Source organism: Elephas maximus, chromosome 22 (assembly GCF_024166365.1).
Source record: "Elephas maximus indicus isolate mEleMax1 chromosome 22, mEleMax1 primary haplotype, whole genome shotgun sequence".
In the NCBI taxonomy this organism is placed as follows: Eukaryota; Metazoa; Chordata; class Mammalia; order Proboscidea; family Elephantidae; genus Elephas; species Elephas maximus.
The window spans coordinates 33,237,836-33,257,870 of NC_064840.1; the positions used below are offsets into that span (position 1 = coordinate 33,237,836).

The window sequence follows — 20,035 nt, forward strand, 5'->3', positions numbered from 1 at the left end:
GACGCGGGCCCTCTCGGCAGCCGGGGTTGCCCACGGCGCTGCCTGCGCCGGCTCGGGCGAGTCCGCGGAACTAGAGCGCATACGGCTGATGGCGCGGTGAGTGCGCCGGAACCGCGCCGAGCGGCGTGCGGACCCGGGGGATGGGAGGGACAGACTCGGAAGTCCCGGATACGGACCTGGGGAGGGCCTCAACCCAGGTAAGGGTGGTGGCCGTCAGGACCTGGTACGCCGTGGGAGTGTCACGCTTGGTCCTTGGGTTAGGATCAGACCCCTAGGAGGGCACATCGGGCCGGGAGAATGGTGGGGCGCAGGGGCAGGGTCTGCGGAGTCCTAGGCACTAGAGACTTAGTGTTCTACCCAACAGGTTCCTCCCGGAGGCCGTGGGGTGGCCCCCAGGGGCCTTTCCTGTTAGGGAAAGGCCACCCCCCAGGAAACTGTGGTCTGGGTAGTGCGTGGGGGACTCACGTGGGAATGTTACGGGAAAGGGGAAGTGGCACTAGGCTGACTTGCTAACAGACCAGCATTTCGGGATTTTCCAGCCAGGGACTTTGTGTCCTGTTGCTATTTATTTTTACGTGTGACCCAGCCTGAGGGACCTGTGTGAACTGCCCACAGTGCCTGCCCCGCGGCCTCCTGAACGGACTCTGACGGGGCGTGGGAGGGGCTCGCGCCTGCGGTCCCCTGGCCTTTGAGGACGGAGACGCCAAAGGTCAGAGAGGCTGCCGCCTGAGGGACAGGGCGGGAACCAGGGCTGCTCTGGGCTCTGAAAGGGTACAGCTGGGGTCAGGAGCTGCCCTGTGGGGTCCTTGCCAGACGCAGGGGTCCTCCCCAGACGGGTCCTCAGGAGAAATCTCCCAGCTCCCAGACAGAGAGCAGGCCTCAGTTCTGGCCCGCAGGACCATCCTGTGGGGCAGATGTCAACCATCCCTCCCTGGACGCTCACCCAGCGGGTATTTCCACCCCTACAAAGGCACCCTTTCCACTCTGCCCTCTCTGCCTAGTTCTTGGCCAGCCCACTCTCTTTTGCCCACCAAACTCTGGGGGCTCAGTTTTCTTGTCTGCAAAACAAGCTTGTGGGAGTGGTTGTGTTACTTGTTGGAAACCTCAGGTTCTTGCTGGCATGACTTGTATAGGCCAATAGGAGAGACCAAGGTGGGAGAACAGGAAGGCACTTTTATTTCATTGTACAAGGAAATGGAGTCAGTCAGAGCTGCTGCTGCCTCCAGGACTGCTTGCCAAGGGCGGGCAGGCAAGTTACTTTTAAAGGGGTTTACAAGTAGGGAGTTCATACAAGTTATGTCAACAACATTCTTAATGATGCTATACAGGCGCAATGGGGTTTACATAAAACCTGCAACCAAAAGTAGGATTCAAATACAAAGCTGGGGTGGGGTGGGGTGAGGATCTGAGCAAAGGAAATGATTTTTCAATACATGCTGTAGGCGAGGAAGCCAGGTAAAGAATACAGCACTGTGGGTGCTCTGTCTCACTTGTGATGCCAGTCACAGCTATTCGTGGCCCAGTGCCTGGCACACAGGGCATGCACAGCGTGTGAAAGACCTTCCCCTGTGCCTGGAGTGGCAGGGCCCCACTGCGGAATTTAAGGCTGTGCCAGCTCAGATTTCTTGTTCCGTTACAACTCAGGAGAGCTGGCAGGAGGCTGCAGGCGGAGAGAGGGAGCCTAGAGAGGCTGATCTGTTAACTTCCCTGACTCTGCTGCTCCCTGCCCTGGGCCTCAACGACTCTTGCAACTACTCAGCTCTGCTATTATAGGGCATAAGCAGCCATAGACGGTATGTATGGGAATGAATTGTGTTCTGATAAAGCTTTTAACCACAGACAGCAGGCAGATAAGGCCTGTGGCCAAAGTTTGCCAGCCTCTGCTTTACATGGTTCCCAGTGCAGGTTCCCTTTCCTCCCTCTTCTCAGGCCTCACAGGGACAGGTGACTGAGTGTCCTGGCTCCCCGTTACTCTTTGTGGGTTGAAGAAATAGAAAATTCTTGTATGATTGGGCAGGGAGGCAAGAGAGAGGGATGATGGCCCCAGCTCCCGAGCGCTGGAATTGACTGGGTATTTTGTGGCCTTTATGCTTCCCACCGCTCCCTTGGGTTCTAGAAGCCAAGTGGAGGTGAGTGGCCAGGCCTGTGGTCTACAGAAGTGACTGGCCAGGCTGCAGCACGTGGGTGCCCACAGGCCTTTGAGCTCCTTCCCTCCCACCCCCCAGCCCCCAGGTGGATTCCGTGTGTCCTCCTGCCTGTCCGCAGGGCTCTGCTGGGGTGCGCCTGTGTGCAGCCTCACCTAACATTGCTCCACTTCATCTCTGAGGACCCGGACTGGCACTCCCGGCCTCTGTCTTTCTGGGTCCCCCTTTCTCCTCTCAGACAAGACCCTCTGGTTCCAGCCTTTGCTGAGAAGGGGTATCCAGCCCTGTTCAGAAAGCTCCAGGTAGGGATTCCCCAGTCTCCTGGGCAATCTGTGTGCAGAACGGGGCTGGGTTTAAATGTTTACACCTCAGCCTCTTCCCTGACACCAACCCCCATGTTTCCTGGTCCTCAGTGAGCCTGTGGCTCCGTGCCTGTCTCTGCCCACTATGCTGCCAGATCCATGAGGGCAGGATGCAGCATGAGTGCTGGACACACCGGGGCCTTGGTGGTTGTCAGTGAGTACATCAGTGGTTGTTGTCCTTAGTGACAATTACATGTTCAGAAATGACAAGGGCAGTGCTCCCTAAATGGCTAGTGGCCTTTCTTTCTGAATGCCACTGAGGGGCGGATGCTGCATGCTGACCCATCGGGGAACATAGGGGACACACAGTCCGGGGTGGGGGGTGGAGCCTGGCCCAAGCAGCTCGAGAGCACCATGGCCCGGTGCATTCTCGGTTACTCCCACCGCAGCCTCGCAGAAGTGCCATCTTGCTCCTCCTTGGCTCCTCGAGCAGGAAGCCACGTGTGGACAGAGGTGGATGTGTCCACCCTCCTCGGGTAGAGACCATGGTGAGATTGGGCACAGCAACAGATTCCAGGTCCAGGCAAAGATGTAGCAAGTGTCTTTGCAAGGGGGTCAGAGTCTTTTCTAGTTATTGTTTATGAGTTTTTTTAAGGAGCCGAGAAACCAGGTTGTGCAGTGACTTCATATTTTTGAAGAATTTTTCAAGCGTCTTGGTAAATCCTTTTTCGGATGCTTACTTGCAATATATTGATGAAAGATCCTTCCAGTTCTTTTAAAGAAAGATGAGTGTCAGCTCCAAACCAAAAACCCGTTGCCGTCAAGTCAATTCTGACTCATAGGGACCCTATAGGACAGAGTAGAACTGCCCCATAGAGTTTCCAAGGAGCGCCTGGTGGATTTGAACTGCCAGCCTTTTGGCTAGCAGCCATAGCTCTTAACCACTGGGCCACCATTGCTCCGAGTGGATATATTAAATGAAAAAAGAAAAATTCTAGCTGACAAAAGTTATAAACTCTCTGGCTACAAAGCACAAAGAGAAACAGAAGCCAGTGTGAGCCCTTGCAGCCACCACAGAGCAGCCACCCCCTCAGCACAGGCAGCCTCAGGGGAGTGCCCTGCTCTGCCTGCAGAGGGTCCAGGTCTGAATCTGAGAGCCCAGTTGCCTGTGTGGTGCTCAAGCTGCGTTCCTCTGACACACTTGCATGGGACACGCATGTACAAAATACTTCATGAACAGGATTGTAGTTTGCCCCCCAACAGTCTGGAGAGGTGGGAGTATCATCCCATTTTACAAATGAGGAAACTGAGGCTTGTCAGTGAAAGGACGAGCCTGCAACCCCGCTGTGCTGCGGGAACATCCTGCCTCCTAGTCATCCCGTCCACAGTGAGCATAGCCTACCCAGAAGGTCATCTCGACCTTGGAGAGAATATGTACCTGGCAGTGCTCACTAGAGCCAGTCAACTGCTGGACAGAGGCCAGAAAGGCAGAGTGGGACAGAACCCCTGGAGGAGTCCCAGATTCAAACCCCTCTCCACCCCAGACAGCCTGTGGGGTTTGTGGTCCCTCCATGCCGGTATACTGGTGACAGCGCATACTCTGCCCTGGAGCTTTTTTTTTTATTGTGATTTAAGTGAATGTTTACAAATCAAGTCAGTTTCTCATACAAAAATTTATATACACCTTGTTATATACTCCTGATTGCTCTTCCCCTAGTGAGACAGCACACTCCTTCCCTCCACTCTCTCTTTTCGTGTCCATTTGGCCAGCTTCTGACCCCCTTTGCTCTCTCATCTCCTCTCCAGACAGGAGATGGCCAACATAGTCTCATGTGTCTACTTGATCCAAGAAGCTCATTCTTCACCAGTATCATTTTCTATCCCATTGTCCAGTCCAATCCCTGTCTGAAGAGTTGGCTTTGGGAATGGTTCCTGTCTTGGGCTAACAGAAGGTCTGGGACCATGACCTCCGGAGTCCTTCTAGTCTCAGACCATTAAGTCTGGTCTTTTTACGAGAACTTGAAGTCTGCATCCCACTACTCTCTTGCTCCCTCAGGGGTTCTCTGTTGTGTTCCCCGTTGGGGCAGTCATCGGTTGTAGCTGGGCACCATCTAGTTCTTCTGGTCTTGGGCTGATGTAGTCTCTGGTTTGTGGCCCTTTCTGTCTCTTGGGCTTGTAATTACCTTGTGTCCTTGGTGTTCTTCATTCTCCTTTGCTCCAGGTGGGTTAAAACCAATTGATGCATCTTAGATGGCCGCTTGCTAGCGTTTATGACCCCAGATGCCACTCTCCAAAGTAGGATGCAGAATGTTTTCTTAATAGATTTTATTATGCCAGTTGACTTAGATGTCCCCTGAAACTGTGGTCCCCAAACCCCTGCCCCTGTTACATTGGCCTTCGAAACATTCAGTTTATTCAGGAAGCTTCTTTGCTTTTGGTTTAGTCCAGTTGTACTGACCTTTCCTGTATTGTGTGTTGTCTTTCCCTTCACCTGAAATGGTTCTTATCTACTATCTAATTAATGAAAACCCCTCTCCCTCCCCTGTCTCATAACTGTCAAAGAACATGTTCTTCTCTGTTTAAACTATTTCTTGAGTTCTTATAATAGTGGTCTTATACAGTATTTGTCCTTTTGCAACTGACTAATTTCACTCAGCATAATGGCTTCCAGATTCCTCCATGTTACGAAATGATTCACGGTTTCATCATTGTTCTTTATCGATGCGTAGTATCCTGGAGTCTTTCTAAGTGGGCAGCTGGAGGAGACAGATGGAGAGAGGCCAAGAGTGAGCTGAGGGGCTCTTTAGTGCAGCCTGGACAGGTCTGCGGAAGCCTCAGCCCCCAGACATGCAGGAGAAGCGATTGGAGCTGACGCCAGCCGCCCTCACTCCCCACCACTGAGCTGGGCGAGGTCCCTGCTCTGGCGCCACTGTCCCAGGCAGCTCTTTGCAGCTCTTGGTCGAGGCTCCTGCCTGATCATGCATGGCGTGACATTCTGGTCCTTCTCACATCTGCATAATTAGGAAAAGGCTGAGTGACTCAGGCACCTTGAGCAGGGAGCTAGCAGCTTTGCCGTCTGCCTCACAGCATCTGTGGACTGTCTTCCTGGCCCCGTGGGGGTCATTGTAGTATCCTTTGAGTGTCCTTCCCAAGAAGAGAAGCTCATTCCCTGTCTCGTGAGCAGCTACCAGGCTGTGGCATTCTAGAGAAGAAGGGGCAGACCCACGGGACGAAGGGAGGCACACCCACATGCAGGCCTGCTTTGATGACGTTTACCTGTGTGTCAGGCTGGATGCGACGAGTCACACTGGTCGCAGAGGCATGTCCTGGATCATGGAATGGTTGGTTTGGGATCCAGAGCTCTGGGTGGCAGTCACCTACCTGCGGGTCTCAGCGCAGCTGCACAGAGCATCCGAGGAGGACGAGTGGTGATGGGAGATCCTCCAGAATCCTGGCTTTGGGGGATGTCCTCGCAGGAAGACTACTCAAGATCATCAGGCTCATAACCCAAAAAACCAAACCCGCTGCCGTTGAGTCAATTCTGACTCATAGCGACCCTATAGGACAGAGTAGAACTGCCCCATAGAGTTTCCCAGGAGCTCCTGGCGGATTCAAACTTCCGACCTCTTGGTTAGCAGCCTTAGCACTTAACCACTACACCACCAGGGTTTCCCGTCAGGCTCATAGGGAGGTTTATTGAGGGGCGGTTATTGTTGCCATTTGTGGAAAGCCGGCTGCCCCTAGCCCAGATCTGCATGCCATCAGTGAGAACGTGGATGTGGCTGATCCCTGCTGTGAGTAGGAAGTGCTAGGTGTGAGCAGCTTCTGTGGTGATAAGGAAGGTGCCTCCCCTGCCCCAGGGGCAGCGGTAGCCTAGAAGTGTAAGCAAGCCCTCAGGAGGGGAGGGGAGCAAAGTGGGAGATGATTGTGCACCTGGAGCTGGAGGTGAGCATGCATGTGGGAGTGGGGCTGGAGGTGAGTGTGCACAGGAGCCAGAGCTCCATGAGGCAGGCAGGGCAGGACGCCTTGGGCAGTGGCGGCTGGCAGGGAGGCTCTCTTGAGTGTCCCTGTCCCTGAGGGAGACAGCACTAAGGTTGTTTTTCTGGGCCCTACTTCCTACAGGGAACACCAAGTCCCCTTTCCTTTTTGGAACAGGGAGGGCCTGGAGCAGCATTGTGCTTCCACCTTGGCCCCTGATGGGAGTCTGTCTCCCTGGGATGAGGGGAAGAACCCCTTCCCCTGCTCTCTCTGTGGCCTGGGCGCCCTGCCGAGACAGGAGAAAGGTAGAACACAGACTTGGGTGTATCTCAACAGGTGCCAAGTCCACAGCGGCCCAAGGTGAGGAGCTGGGGGCACTGCCATTGGGTGATATTCTTGGCTTTGGCCAAATTGCCAGTAATTTCTGCAGTGATGCAGAAAGTGATAGGTGAATTGTGAGGCCCCCGAGGGCTGACTTCACTTTGATTCAAGTGTGGTGGGGGTAGGGCAGTTGGGGACACATTCAGTGACGTGGGTGTAGGGCAGCAGCTGACACTTCTCCTGGGACAGTGGCTATCTGGATTGTATGTCCAGCAGCCTTAGAAACAGGCCTGCTCCAAACGCTACGGATGGATGGCTGTCCCAGCCCACAGTGGCTCCTGTAGCTGCGACTCCTGGCCTGGGTTTTTTATCCACTCTTTTTTTCTTCTCTAGGGGGGCTTTGGCTGGTCCACTTTCCTTTCGTGGCAGCAGACCTGAAACCCCATGGTTAGTGGGAGTGGACACAGAGCCCCATCCCTGGGGACCTGAGTACATCAAGGCTTGCTGCAATGGCTTTGGAGCACCCTGGGGTTCTTGCTGGGGGGAGTATGTTTGACTTCACTGCCCCGGTGGTTTGGGCAGAAAGCAGCTCTCCTGGTTCTGAGATGCTTGGCGAATTTGAATTGTGTCCCCCAAAATTATCTGTCAACTTGGCTAGTCCATAATTCCCAATATTGTGTGATTATCTACCATTTTGTCGTAGGATGTTATTTTCCTTTGTATTGTAAATCCTACCTCTGTGATATTAATGAGGTGGGATTAGTAGCAGTTATGTTAACGAGGCAGGAATCAATCTACACATTTAGGTTGTATCTTAAGCCATCTCTTTTGAGATATAAAAGAGAGAAGTGAGCAGAGAGACATGGGGACTTCATACCACCAAGAAACAAGAGCCAGGAGAATAGTGCATCCTTTGGACCCGGGTCCCTGTGCTGAGGAGCTCCTAGACCAGGGGAAGATTAATGATAAGGACCTTCCTCCAGAGAGAGAAAGCCTTTCCCTGGAGCTGGCACCCTGAATTCGGACTTCTAGCCTCCTAGACTGTGAGAATAAATTTCTCTTTGTTAAAGTGTCCACTTGTGGTATTTCTGTTATAGCAGCACTAGATAACTAAGACAGGCGGGATGACCCAGACCGCGCTGTTACCCTTCAGAGACTGAACTTCCACAGGTGGATGGTGCCCAGAGGAGCTGGGCAGTGTTGGGGCAGGGCTGCCCCATCCACTTGCCCAGCCTTACCACGCTCAGGGTTTCTGCACAGCATGTCGCAGGCAACCCTGTGTTGAAGTTCACGCTGTCACGATGGAATTAATTTGTCATTTGCAGAGGCTGTGGTAAAGGCCTAGCCCCCTCAGCCATGTCCAGAACTCAGTGAGCAGGTGCTCCAAGTACTGCTCCCTGCCCCGAGGCCAGAGCCAAGGCTGAGGACACAGGATGCTGGGGAAATATCAGCTCCTTCCCCTTACTCTGGTTAAAAAATGGGGGAAGGATGAAGCTGTTAGCATGGACGAGGACTTCAGGAGGCAGTGTGGGCAATGGCCAGCCAGTCCCTCCCCTCCAGGCCTCGGTCCTCCTGCTCCCGAGAACCCCTGGACTCTCCTGGGGGGCGGCTGGGGGGGACATGTGAGGTGGGAAGTTAAGCCCCCCAGGCACTGGAGCCACTCCTGGAGCCCCTTTCCAGGAAGGGGGGGGTGTCAGAATAGGGACTTGGGGGCATATGGGGACTCTGAAGGGGCTGGGGTCTCAGGGTTGCTGTGGAGCTGTGACCCTGGCCATCTATCCAGACATGAGCTAGTCCATGATCTTGGCTTTTGGAGGGTTCACGCATGCTGAAGTACCACTGGTGTCCCCAGCCCCGGAGCCCATGTGAAGACCCAGGGCTTGGTTGGGTGGAGATGCAGGAGAAGGTATGAGGTATAGCCTCACCCTGTAGAAGTGTGAGCACTGGGAAGCCCACCACAGGGCCTGCCAGCTCAGCCAGAAGGGCATCCTTATTTCTCCCAACTCCTCATCGTCACCCACCACCTTCTCAGGCTCCTGCAAGGACCACAGCTTGAGACCGAGGGGTCACACCATCTGATGGGCACAGTGGTCAGAACTGCTTTCTCCCCAGATCGGTTCTGGAGGTTCCCTGCCTGTCAGAGCCTCCATCCCCTCCTGACAGGAGGTAGAAAGGGCCTTCATCTGCCCTTAGTTGTGTGCTGAGGCTGTATTGACAAGGTGATGCTACCTTCCCGGCCTCCGGTGTGAGCAGCAGGCAGGGCCCAGAAAAACAAGCTCTGTCCCTGCCTGTTCACAAAGGTGTAAATTTATAAACAGACAAACCTAGAGATTTAGAGATTGAAATTTAGAGATTAAAAGGCCAAATTCTTACACAATTCAAGTATTACAGGGATTGTTGTTAGGTGCCATCGAGTTGGTTCCGACATGTAGTGAACCTACACATAACAGAACCAAACACTGCCCAGTCCTGCGCCATTGTCACAGTCATTGCTGTGTTTGAGCCCATTGTTGCAGCCACCGTGTCAATCCATCCTGTTGAGGGCCTTCCTCTTTTTTGCTGCCCCTGTACTCTACCAACTATGATATCCCCCAGGGACTGGTCTCTCCTATTGCAGAGATTGGGATTTATAATTCATAACTCCAGTGTACACAAAAAAATTCACTGTATCTCTTCTTAGTTTTGATATTGATTTCTAACAATTACTAGATTCTTTTAGTACAGAGAATGAAAATAGCCCATTATCTCACCACCCAAATAACAGTTATATTAATAAGGCAGTCCCCAGTACAAACATCTGACTTATGTACAAGCTGTAGTTATGAAAAGCCTATTATATTAAAAATGCTAGATACAGACAACAGTTTGTAATAACAAAACGGGCACTACTTTGTGATCGCATCAAAGTGTTATTATTACTGTATCATGTTAAAGAGGAAACCCTGGTGGTGTAGTAGTTAAGTGCTACGGCTGCTGTCCAAGAGGTCAGCAGTTCGAATCTGCCAGGTGCTCCTTGGAAACTCTATGGGGCAGTTCTACTCTGTCCTGTGGGGTCGCTATGAGTTGGAATCGACTCGACAGTAGTGGGTTTGGTGTTTTTGGTATGTTAAAGATGTTTTAGTATATCTGGAAGTGTTTCATTTTTTTATGCATAGAAAGGTACACCATATACTATACGCTAAAAACATTTGACTAACTGACTTTAGATAGGAGGTGTACCTAATTGTCCTGACTTATGTACAAATTCTGGTTGAAGACAAATTTAAGAACAGAGAAACTCGTTCATAATCTGGGAATTGCCTGTAAAGTAATAAACAAAGCAACACAGGCGCATCCTTAAGAAATCCAGACCACGCAGAAAGGAGCAAGACAAGTGCAGCCATGTCAAACCTGTGCGCCACTCTAACTGTTCATTTCTTGTCATCCCAGGAGAGAAACACCTGGTACTTACAGACTGTGCCGTGGTATGTCATACCTCGGAATCCTGCCCTGTGGGGGACACAGTCATCCTCCTTGGCGAGGTGCAGGCCCTGGGATCTCTTGGCAGTGGCCTGCTGACCTAGGTGGGCTGGTCGCTTTGTGAGACGACACCCAGGCTCTCCGGGCAGTCAGCACCTGGGCCTGCTAGGGCTTCCGGCTTTTTCTGTAAACTGTGTATCTGCCGCCTTTACTTGTGTTTCTCTTGGGTCATCATTTTTATATGGATTTGTATGTGTATTTTGTAAACCAGCCCTTGATGTTATATGTTATTTCCCGACTTATAAATTGTTCTTTTGGGAAATACATGGCTTGAGCAAAGGGGTACATTTCTCCCAGCTTTTCATCAGGAGCCGTGGCTGCAGGACTTCGCCGTTGCGGACAATGAGACTGTCCTGGACTAGGGGACATCCTGGGCAGACGACCTGTGGCCCTTTGGACCTTCTTCTCAAGGCCGGCCTCTGGAAGGGGACTTGGATACCTGGACCTCAGGCATACTCAGGCTACAGTTTTTGTTGGTGATTGTTGTTGTTAGGTGCCATCGAGTGGGTTCCGACTCATAGTGCCCCTATGTACAACAGAACAAAACTCTGCTTGGTCCTGCGCCATCCTCACAATCATTGTTACGCTTGAGCCCATTGTTGCAGCCACTATGTCAGTCTGTCTCGTTGAGGGTCTTCCTCTTTTTCACTGACCCTCTACTTTACCAAGCATGATGTCCTTCTCCAGGGACTGACCCTTTCTAATAACATGTCCAAAGTATGTGAGATGCAGTTTTGCCACCTTTGCTTCTAAAGGAGCATTCTGGTTGTACTGCTTCCAAGACAGATTTGTTTGTTCTTTTGGCAGTCAGTGGTATATTCAGTATTCTTCACCAGCACCACAATTCAAAGGCGTCAATTCTTCTTCAGTCTTCCTTATTCATTGTCCAGCTTTCGCATGCATAGGAGGTGATTGAAAACACCAAGGCTTGGGTCAGGCGCACCTTAGTGTTTAAGGTGAGGTCTTTGCTTTTTAACACTTTAAAGAGATCTTTTGCAGCAGATTTGCCCAGTGCAATGTGCTGTTTGATTTCTTGACTGCTGCTTCTATGGCTGTTGATTGTGGATCCAAGTAAAATGAAATCCTTCACAACTTCAGTCTTTTCTCCGTTTATCATGATGTTGCTCATTGGTCCAGTTGTGAGGATTTTTGTTTTCTCTGTATTGAGGTGTAATCCATACTGAAGGTTATAGTCTTTGATCTTCATCAATAAGTGCTTCAAGTCCTCTTCACTTTCAGCAAGCAAGGTGTATCATCTGCATAATGCAGGTTGTTAATGAGCCTTCCTCCAAACCTGATGCCACGTTCTTCTTCATATAGTCCAGTTCCTTGGATTATTTGCTTAGCATACAGATTGAATAAGTACCGTAAAAGGAGACAACCCTGACACACACCTTTCCTGACTTTAAACCATGCAGTATCCCCTTGTTCTGTTGGAATGACTGCCTTTTGATCTGTGTACAAGTTCCTCATGAGCGCAATTAAGTGTTCTGGGATTCCCATTCTTCGCAATGTTATCCATAAGTTGTTGTGGTCCACACAGTCAAATGCCTTTGCACTGTCAGTAAAACACAGGTAAACATCCTTCTGGTATTCTCTGCTTTCAACCAGGATCCATCTGACATCAGCAATGATATCCCTCGTTCCGCGTCCTCTTCTGAATATGGCTTGAATTTCTGGTAGTTCCCTGTGGATGTACTGCTGCAGCCGTTTTTGAATGATCTTCAGCAAAAGTTAACTTGCATGTGATGTTAATGATATTTTTGGATAATTTCCACATTCGGTTGGATCACCTCTCTTGGGAATAGGCATAAATATGGATCTCTTCCAGTCGGTTAGCCGTGTATCTGTCTTCCAGATTTCTTGGCATAGATGAGTGAGCACTTCCAGCGCTGCATCCATTTCTTGAGCCATCTCACCTGGTATTCCGTCTATTCCTGCAGCCTTGCTTTTTGCCAGTGCCTTCAGTGCAGCTTGAACCTCTTCCTTCAGTCCCATCGGTTCCTGATTATATGCTACCTCCTGAATAGGTTGACCATTGACCAATTCTTTTGGTACAGTGACTCTGTGTGTTCTTTCCATCTTCTTTTGATGGTTGCCACGTTGTTTAATGTTTTCCCCATAGAATCCTTCACTGTTGCAACTTGAGGCTTGAATTTTTTCTTCAGTTCTTTAAGCTTGACAGATGCCAAGTGTGTTCGTCCCTTTTGGTTTTCTAACTCCAGGTCTTTGCCATTTCATGATGATACTTTGGTTTTCTGAGCCACCCTTTGAAATCTTCTGTTCAGCTCTTTTACTTCATCATTTCTTCCATTTGCTTTAGCTACTCAACAGCGTTAGCTAAAGGAAAAAGAAATTCTGTCCCAATTAGATCAGCTTTGCCACCAAGCTAGAGAAGGGGTGTGCAAGTCTACTCCCACTGGTACCTTCCTGTCTTACCACCCAAAGAGCCACTTCCAGGAGTAGGCTGTGCAGTTGCACGTGCCACCTGCAGCCAGCTGCCACGGCCTCGAGTGTCTCACTGGACTCTAGGGCTCATCCTTCTTGTTCCAGAGCTTGAATGTGCCAGGTTGGGGAGCCGGCCCTTGGGAGACTGCCTGGGGCCTTACCTGGCAATTTCTGCAAGGTGTGTCTTTGGCTCTGGAAAGGCTGCCCTTGCCCTGGGCCAGCCCCCTACCCCTCTGATTGGTGTTCTCTAAGGTAGCCTGGAGAGTGCACCCCAGAGGTAGGAAGCTGGGTGGGGGTGGGGGTCCTCTTTGCAGAGCCTGCCCCTCCCCCAGGGATCACCTGACAGGAGGTTTGCTCAGGGCAGAGCTGGGTGGGGTAAGAAGGCCTGGCATGGCTAGTGACCACGCCCCCCCCCCTCCGTCAGCATAATGGGAGTAATGAGTAATGGTAGCACCCTGCCGGGTGGCCTCCAGGCACCGTCAAACTGAGGAGTGAGCGAGAGAGTCAGGAAGGGTGAGATCTACATGAAATGCCCAAGGGGCTTTGAGTGCTGCCTGAGGTCACAGAGCCTCCCTCCTCCTGCCCCCCTTTTCTTCTCCTCCGTGGACTCCCAGCTCTACCCTGTCCTCCCCCCTCCTCCCTCCCGTCTACTGCTCCCTCTTTGTCCCTCCTCCTCCCCACCTCTTCCCTTCTCCTATGAATTCCTTGCTTACTGCCCCCACCCTCTCCCTCCCCCACAGATGCTAGAGGGCTCCTCCCTGCTGCTAGCCACTGCTTTGCTGGGCCTGGTGCTGCTCTTCCTGTGGCGCCGCAACCAAGGCTGGTACATGATCCTGTGGAACGAATTTTTCCTGGAGCCAGTCCGCAACCTGGTCATGGGCGACAGCAAGGAGCAGCGTATTCTGCGCTATGTGCAGCAGCATGCACAGCCCGGAGACCCACAGAGCGTGCTGGACACCATTGACACCTACTGCTCACAGAAGGAGTGGGCCATGAACGTGGGTGACAAGAAAGGTAAGCACCCGGTGTGGGCTGCGAGGGGGAGGGCAGTGGGTCCTCTGGGCCGACTCCATAGTCCTGATGGGAGAGGCATGTTAGCGCCCCGCTTTCCGGTGGTCTGGAGCCCTGGGTGCCCAAGCTGCAGGCCCTGCCTCCTGCTCCTTTGGCCCCCCTAGCTGAGGGCAGAGGTGAAAGGGGCAAAGGTTGTGCAGACCAGGACACCTCCTGCCAGCGGGACACCGCAGGGACTTTGTATCCAGGTCCTGTGGACAGGAAGGACATGGGAGATGTTTCTTATTTCTGCCAAGAAGAGTGCAGCCCACGCACAGCACTTCCCATCCTCACTCCTCCTTACTCCCCGGGGATGGCTCTGAGCAGCTGCTGCACAGCCCAACTCGGGACTATGCTGTCAGAGGCTCAGGCCCCACACCCACACTGTCCCACAGAGCCAGGCTCCAGGAAGGGCAGGCACTGGGCTCTGGGGTGTCCAGGGTCAGGCATGCACCCACAGCCCTGTGGCTGAGAGGCCTGGGCCGGTAAAGCAGGCACCACGGGGTGGGGTGAAGGTCCCCCAACCCTCCCAAGGCCTGCCTCCGTCCTGGACCCCAGCCAGGTGTGTGTTGTCCCAAATCCCTGGAGCTGGGCCCTGGGGACAAAGATGTCACAGACCCCGTCCTGCCCTCTTAGAGCCCCTGACAGTGTCCAGTTCATGAATGCCCAGGCAGCTCCAACTGCAACTTGGCGGGTAGGGCTTCCAGAGAAGACAGCTGTGGGTGAAGATGATTTGGAAGGAGCCAGGCGAGTGGGAAAGGGAGGACTGGCGTGTGAAAAGGCATGAGGGACCGTGGGGAGCAGGTCCTTGGAGCTAGGCCTCCAAGGGAGTAAAAGATCCTCCAGCAACTAGTGAGGGGTGGGAAGGTGGGCCAGGCACTGGGGAGAGACACTGGTACCAGGACTGGAGATGTGGACTCCTCAGCGGGGCTTCCATGGGCCTGCACCTGGGTCTGACTCAGCATCCCCCCACCTCCTCCCCAGGCCTGATCGTGGATGAGGTGGTACAGGAGCGCCGTCCTATGGTACTGCTGGAGCTGGGCGCCTACTGCGGCTACTCGGCCGTGCGCATGGCCCGCCTGCTGCAGCCCGGTGCCCGCTTGCTCACCATAGAGTTGAACCCTGTCTGTGCCTCCATCACCCAGCAGATGCTGGACTTCGCTGGCCTGCAGGACAAGGTACCACGTTCCCTCCTCACTGCCCGTGTTACAGAGGTGGATGCTGAAGCTAGGGGATGAAGTAGGTGAGTAGGGAGGCCACCTCAGTCCATTGTGCCTCAGGGTGTTTCCCAGGATGGTTTCATGTCACTCCACAGCTCTGTGAGGGTGGTCTGGGTGCCCTGTCCTACAGATCAGGAGACTCCCAACCCTGCATGGGAGGGGTGAGGACTGAGATGGGTGTCCAGGCAGGGTCCTTTCTTCTGCCCATGCAAGTTCTCTGGGCAGGACTGCCAGGGGCTGGAGGGACAGAGGTGCTGGACATTGACAGGGCTGCCATCTTCTAGGTAACAGTTCTGGTTGGGGCATCCCAGGATGTTATCCCCCAGCTAAAAAAGAAGCATGATGTGGACACGCTGGACATGGTCTTTCTCGATCACTGGAAGGACCGGTACTTGCCAGACACACTCCTCCTCGAGGTGAGCTGCTCATGGCTTCTGCCCTGTGCTTGTTGCTGGGCACGGACACCACCAGGTCTGGCCTGTCGTCTGCCTCAGGCCCCTGTGCAGAGCAGGTGCCCAGGCCGAAGCCTTCCTGAAAGCAGTCCTGGAGTGCGTGGGTAGCAGGGGACCTGGGCTGCCCAGCCCCCACCAGGCGAGTCACAGCCTGAGGTCAAGGAGTCCGAGGGCCAGAGGCAGCCCCAGGGTGAGAGTGGAGATGCAGGCAGAAGGGGGCCTGCGCAGAGGGCACCCGGCCAGGGGCCAGGCAGCCAGCTGGGACAGTGGGTGCCAGCATGCCTGAGCCTTCGAGGTGCTGCGGTGGTGGGCAGAGAGTGAGAGGGCCCTCTGAGGTGCAGCAGCAGGGAGGAGGTGAGTGTGGCCAACTGGACACCCGGCCTATGAGACAGTAGGCAACAGATCTCTCAAGAAAGGAAAGCAGCTCTTGCGGTGTTACCTGCTCTTCTGACACAGCTGCTCACCCAGCCCAACCCAGCGAGGACCCTGAGCCCTTGACTCAACCGTGCCTCCTCTGAGGCGGCTAGCAGTGGTAACTGGGGGCCTGTCCTTGGTCCCCAGGTAGGTGGAGCCTGGGGCATTGGGTGGGCCCTTAATAAACTGACCTGTGGCCTTTAATATTGATGACTTATCACCTGTCCTTATCCTGGGCAGCCAGGTCAAGGCAATAGGGACATGGAGTCTTCACTAGGGGGTTGTGGCCGCCATGGCCACCCTGCCCAGCAGTCAACCTGGCGTATGCCTGATTTGTCCGTCTTGCACATGTGGGAATGCTCTGCCATGCACCATGGACCACAAACGCAAGGGGGACAGTCGCCTGAGCCATGGTCCAGAGGTCAAGCAAGGACCTCCACACCAAGGGGTCTGGTGCCACGTATGTGGGGGGCCGGGCACCTGGGCAGAGCAGGTCCTTAGTGGCCTGGATATGGAAAGGATGGAACAAGCTCTGCAAAGGCAGCTGTGGGGAGCACACCCAGCCGAGGGGTGCAGAACTGGAAATCAGGTATCAAGGGCATAGAATCTGGCAGCCCACAGGAGAAGATCCACAGCAGGGCTGTGTGGTAACTAAGGGGCCTGTATTTATAGAAAAGCAGCAAATATTGCAGTTCAGTATCTAGGAAACTAGTAGTTTCCTCAGCACAGCTCGTTCAAAGCGGGTAATTATCTCGAAAGAAAATAATGAATTGGAAATGGCTATAGATTTTTAAACTTGCTCCCAAGCCCTGCAGCTGGGACTCTGCAGCCCTTTGGCTTCTGCTGGGTGAGGGCAAGCCTGGCTCTGTGGAGGCCCAGTCACCCCTTCCTCAGTCGGCTCTGTGAGCATCGGCAAAACAGAGGAGGGTGAGGGGGCAGGTGGCAATTGAAGAATCAAGGATGGCTGCTCAAAGGAGACCTCAGTTCCTTGTCACACGGGTGTCTCTGCAGGCTGCTTGAGTATTCTCACAACATAAGACCAAACCTGTTGCCGAACTGATTCCAACTCATGACGACCCCGTGTGTTACACAGTAGAACTGTACTCCACAGGGTTTTCTTGGCTGTAATCTTTATGGAAGCAGATTGCCAGACCTTTCTTTTGTGGTGCCACTGGATGGGTTCGAACCACCAACCTTTGGGTTGGTAGTTGAGTGCAAACCATTTGTGCCACCCAGGGACCTTGACAGCTAGCTTCTCCCAAAACAAGAGATTCAAGAGAGAACACACAGAGGAAGCTACAGTGCCTTTTTATGACCTCATATCCATGGAGAACTGGGCAAAACAAATGGTTAAATGGTCGGCTATTAGCCAAGAGGTCGGCGTTTCAAACTCACCCAGAAGCACCTTGGAAGACAGGCCTGGCAATCTGCTTCTAAAAGGTCACAGCCTTGAAAGCCTTACGGAGCATTTCTACTCTGCACATGTGGAGTCACTCAATATGTACAGACAATCAACTCAACGGCAACTAATAACAAATCCAAAACCATGCACCGTCACTTCCACCTTATTCTGTTCATTAGAAGCGAGCCACAAAGGCCAGTCTACACGCCGAGGGAGAGACTCCACCTCCCTGTAGTGCTAACACATTCTTCGGCACTCTAGTCCCTCCGTGTCAAGGGCTAGCTCTATGGCCCGCTCCGTTTCAGAGGCTCACTTCTGGCCACAGTTCTCCGGGTGGGCTGCATCCTTCTCTCAGGAGACTCATGGTGTCTGGGGAAAGTAGGATGGACACTGCCTTCCTCCCCCTTGTGGCCAGTTTTCAAAATACCGAGTAGGGTCCCTCACCTCCTCCTAAGATAGCCAAAGCTGCTTTCTTTGTTCATGATTAATTCACACATTTTTAATGTTTGATGTCTTTTTCAATCTGTTGATGTCTTCAGTCTTACGGTCAGATTGTCCCCTCTGTGCCACCAGCAGCACCTCTTCAACTGGGCTCCTGAGTCCTTCTGGTACAATCCTGATAGGAGCAGTTCATGGCTCATCTTGCCCATTTCCTGCCCCATCCCAGGTGCCACCCATTCCTCCAAAGCCTTGGGGTGGATGCGAGCTGCTCCTGGGCCGCTTGTTGTTCTAGAATTTTTCAGCCCACGGAGCTGGGAATTTTTTTTTAAGAGAATACATCACAATTCATATTGGTGCTTCGTATGATATTCAGGACCATGGGGGGCTGCGGAAAGAGGGTCTTTAACCTTGTGACCTGTTGTATGCTTGCCATACTCTGGCCTCGGCAGCTGTACCCTCAGCCCACAGCAGGCTGGAAGGGACCGAGCCACCACCAGGAGTGTGAAGACACTATAAGGCCTGTTTGTCCTGAGGGTCTCTCCCCGGAGGGGCACAGGTAGAGTCCTGGCTCGAGCAGCCCCACCATCCAGTTGGGCCAATCACTGAAGCTCATTTGTTTGATTTTGCTTTCGATGTTTGGGATTTTTTTCAACTTTTATATTAGATTATGTAAAAAAGCTACACGCTTCCATAGTCAAATCTGCAAAAACAAAGCTACCTGAGGATATCTTGCCTGCTGCCTATCCCTCGCCCAGGCCTGTCCCTCCCCCACAGGTAAACACTTCCTTTCAAGGTTTTTCTTCTATTGCTTTAAGCAGAGACCCCCCCCCCACACCTCCACCCCCGCCATATCTTGGAGAAATCGCACATCCCATACATGGCTCCCCTCCAGACCATGTGGCCTAGAGGTTACTTCCCTCATTTTAGTGTGTCCAGTGCACCTCTTTCCTACAGAGAGCCCAGGCTGAGGCATGCTGCCATCCTCAGTTTCCCCTCTGTAACCTGGGTATCCTCCCAGGGCCCCAGGAACCAGTGGACATGAGATGTCTGGAAGCACAGGAGCTTGGGGTATCCAGAGGGTCTTTTCTTCCTTGCTGGCTGGCCAGTGGGGGACCCACCCTGTCCCCCTGTCCTGCATGATCACCCTGGTCAGACCAGATTGGCATCCTGGCTTGGCGTCTGTTACTGCCCCAGCAGCCTGCACACCTGGGCCTCAGGCACCTCTCAGTTTCAAGAGCCACGTGTTGATGGCATGGGGTATGAGGAACCCACTGGCCTTAGGGTTGGCACAGTGGTCTGAATCCTGGCCCCATCATCTCCTCCACTCATTCCTCCAGCAAGTATTTGCTGAGCACCTATTGGGTGCCATACACTCTTCTAGGGGCTGGGGATACGGGAGCCAACAGAGGAGCTGATGTTCTATAACCAGGACTCACTGTCAGCACAACTCTTTTTTTCCAGCAGTGGTTGCTGCTGGGCACAGAGCGGAGGAGAGTCTCTTCAGATGGGGTGGCAGGGAGGGCTGCAGGGGAGAGGAGCCAAGGCGCAAGCCACAGGACCAGGGTGGGCTGGGCAGGCACACCTGACCCCATCCCTTCTGTCTGTCCCCCGCAGGACTGTGGCCTGTTGCAGAAGGGGACGGTGTTGCTGGCCGACAATGTCATCTGCCCAGGAGCACCAGAGTTCCTGGCGTATGTGCGCCAGAGTGATCGCTTTGAATGCACACACTACCCCTCATACCTGGAGTACAGGCAGGTGGAAGATGGCCTGGAGAAGGCCGTCTATGTGGGCCCAGGTCTGAGTGGTCCAGCACAGCCCTGACCACCCACCCAGGTTGGTCCACTGCTCTCCACTGCTGCACCAAGCTGTCACACACGGGTACATCACAGAGCACCACGGGGCACACAGTACAGAATCACTGTAATGAGTCTGGGAAGGTATTTGCCTGTAAAGACTGAACCAGAACAGGTTGGAGGTGGTGCCTATTCACCATACTGCCATTCTGAGAGGGTTTCTTTCAGGTCTGCCTCTGGTGGGCAGGGCCTCCGGCTAACAGAGGCATCCATTAGGTGCAAGAAGTTGGGGGAAGTTGGGAATATTTGGAAACTCATCAGGGGTATACTCAGTCTGTCCTCAAGATCCACCATCACCAGGTGGCAGCAGTGCTTCAGTGATGGCACTTGGACCAAACGTTCATAACACACATCTGGTTTTTAAGAATAAAACTTGATCACTTTACTAAAAACAGCTACCTGTAATAACCTTACACACCAATATCATGTCTGAAAAATATAAAATTGAAATTAAAAGTACCTAAATATTTAGATACAAGAGATCGACTACT

At 52.9% G+C, this 20,035-nt stretch overlaps 1 protein-coding gene across 6 annotated transcripts; it reads left to right on the forward strand.

Moving 5' to 3' along the window:
- The first annotated feature begins 11 nt into the window (after window positions 1–11).
- COMT (catechol-O-methyltransferase) lies at window positions 12–19,989 on the forward strand. Of its 6 annotated transcripts, none has more exons than XM_049865195.1 (6): window positions 23–96; window positions 616–709; window positions 13,453–13,726; window positions 14,747–14,940; window positions 15,267–15,398; window positions 19,306–19,989. In XM_049865195.1, the coding sequence occupies exons 3-6, from the start codon at window positions 13,453–13,455 to the stop codon at window positions 19,510–19,512; spliced, it is 807 nt and encodes a 268-aa protein (XP_049721152.1). In that variant the 5' UTR covers window positions 23–96; window positions 616–709; the 3' UTR covers window positions 19,513–19,989. The 6 variants fall into 6 exon arrangements, with proteins under 6 accessions (XP_049721154.1, XP_049721152.1, XP_049721148.1 ...); XM_049865193.1 differs by lacking the exon at window positions 23–96 and adding an exon at window positions 123–197; XM_049865197.1 differs by lacking the exon at window positions 616–709 and having other exon boundaries at window positions 12–96.
- The last annotated feature ends 46 nt before the right edge of the window (window positions 19,990–20,035 follow it).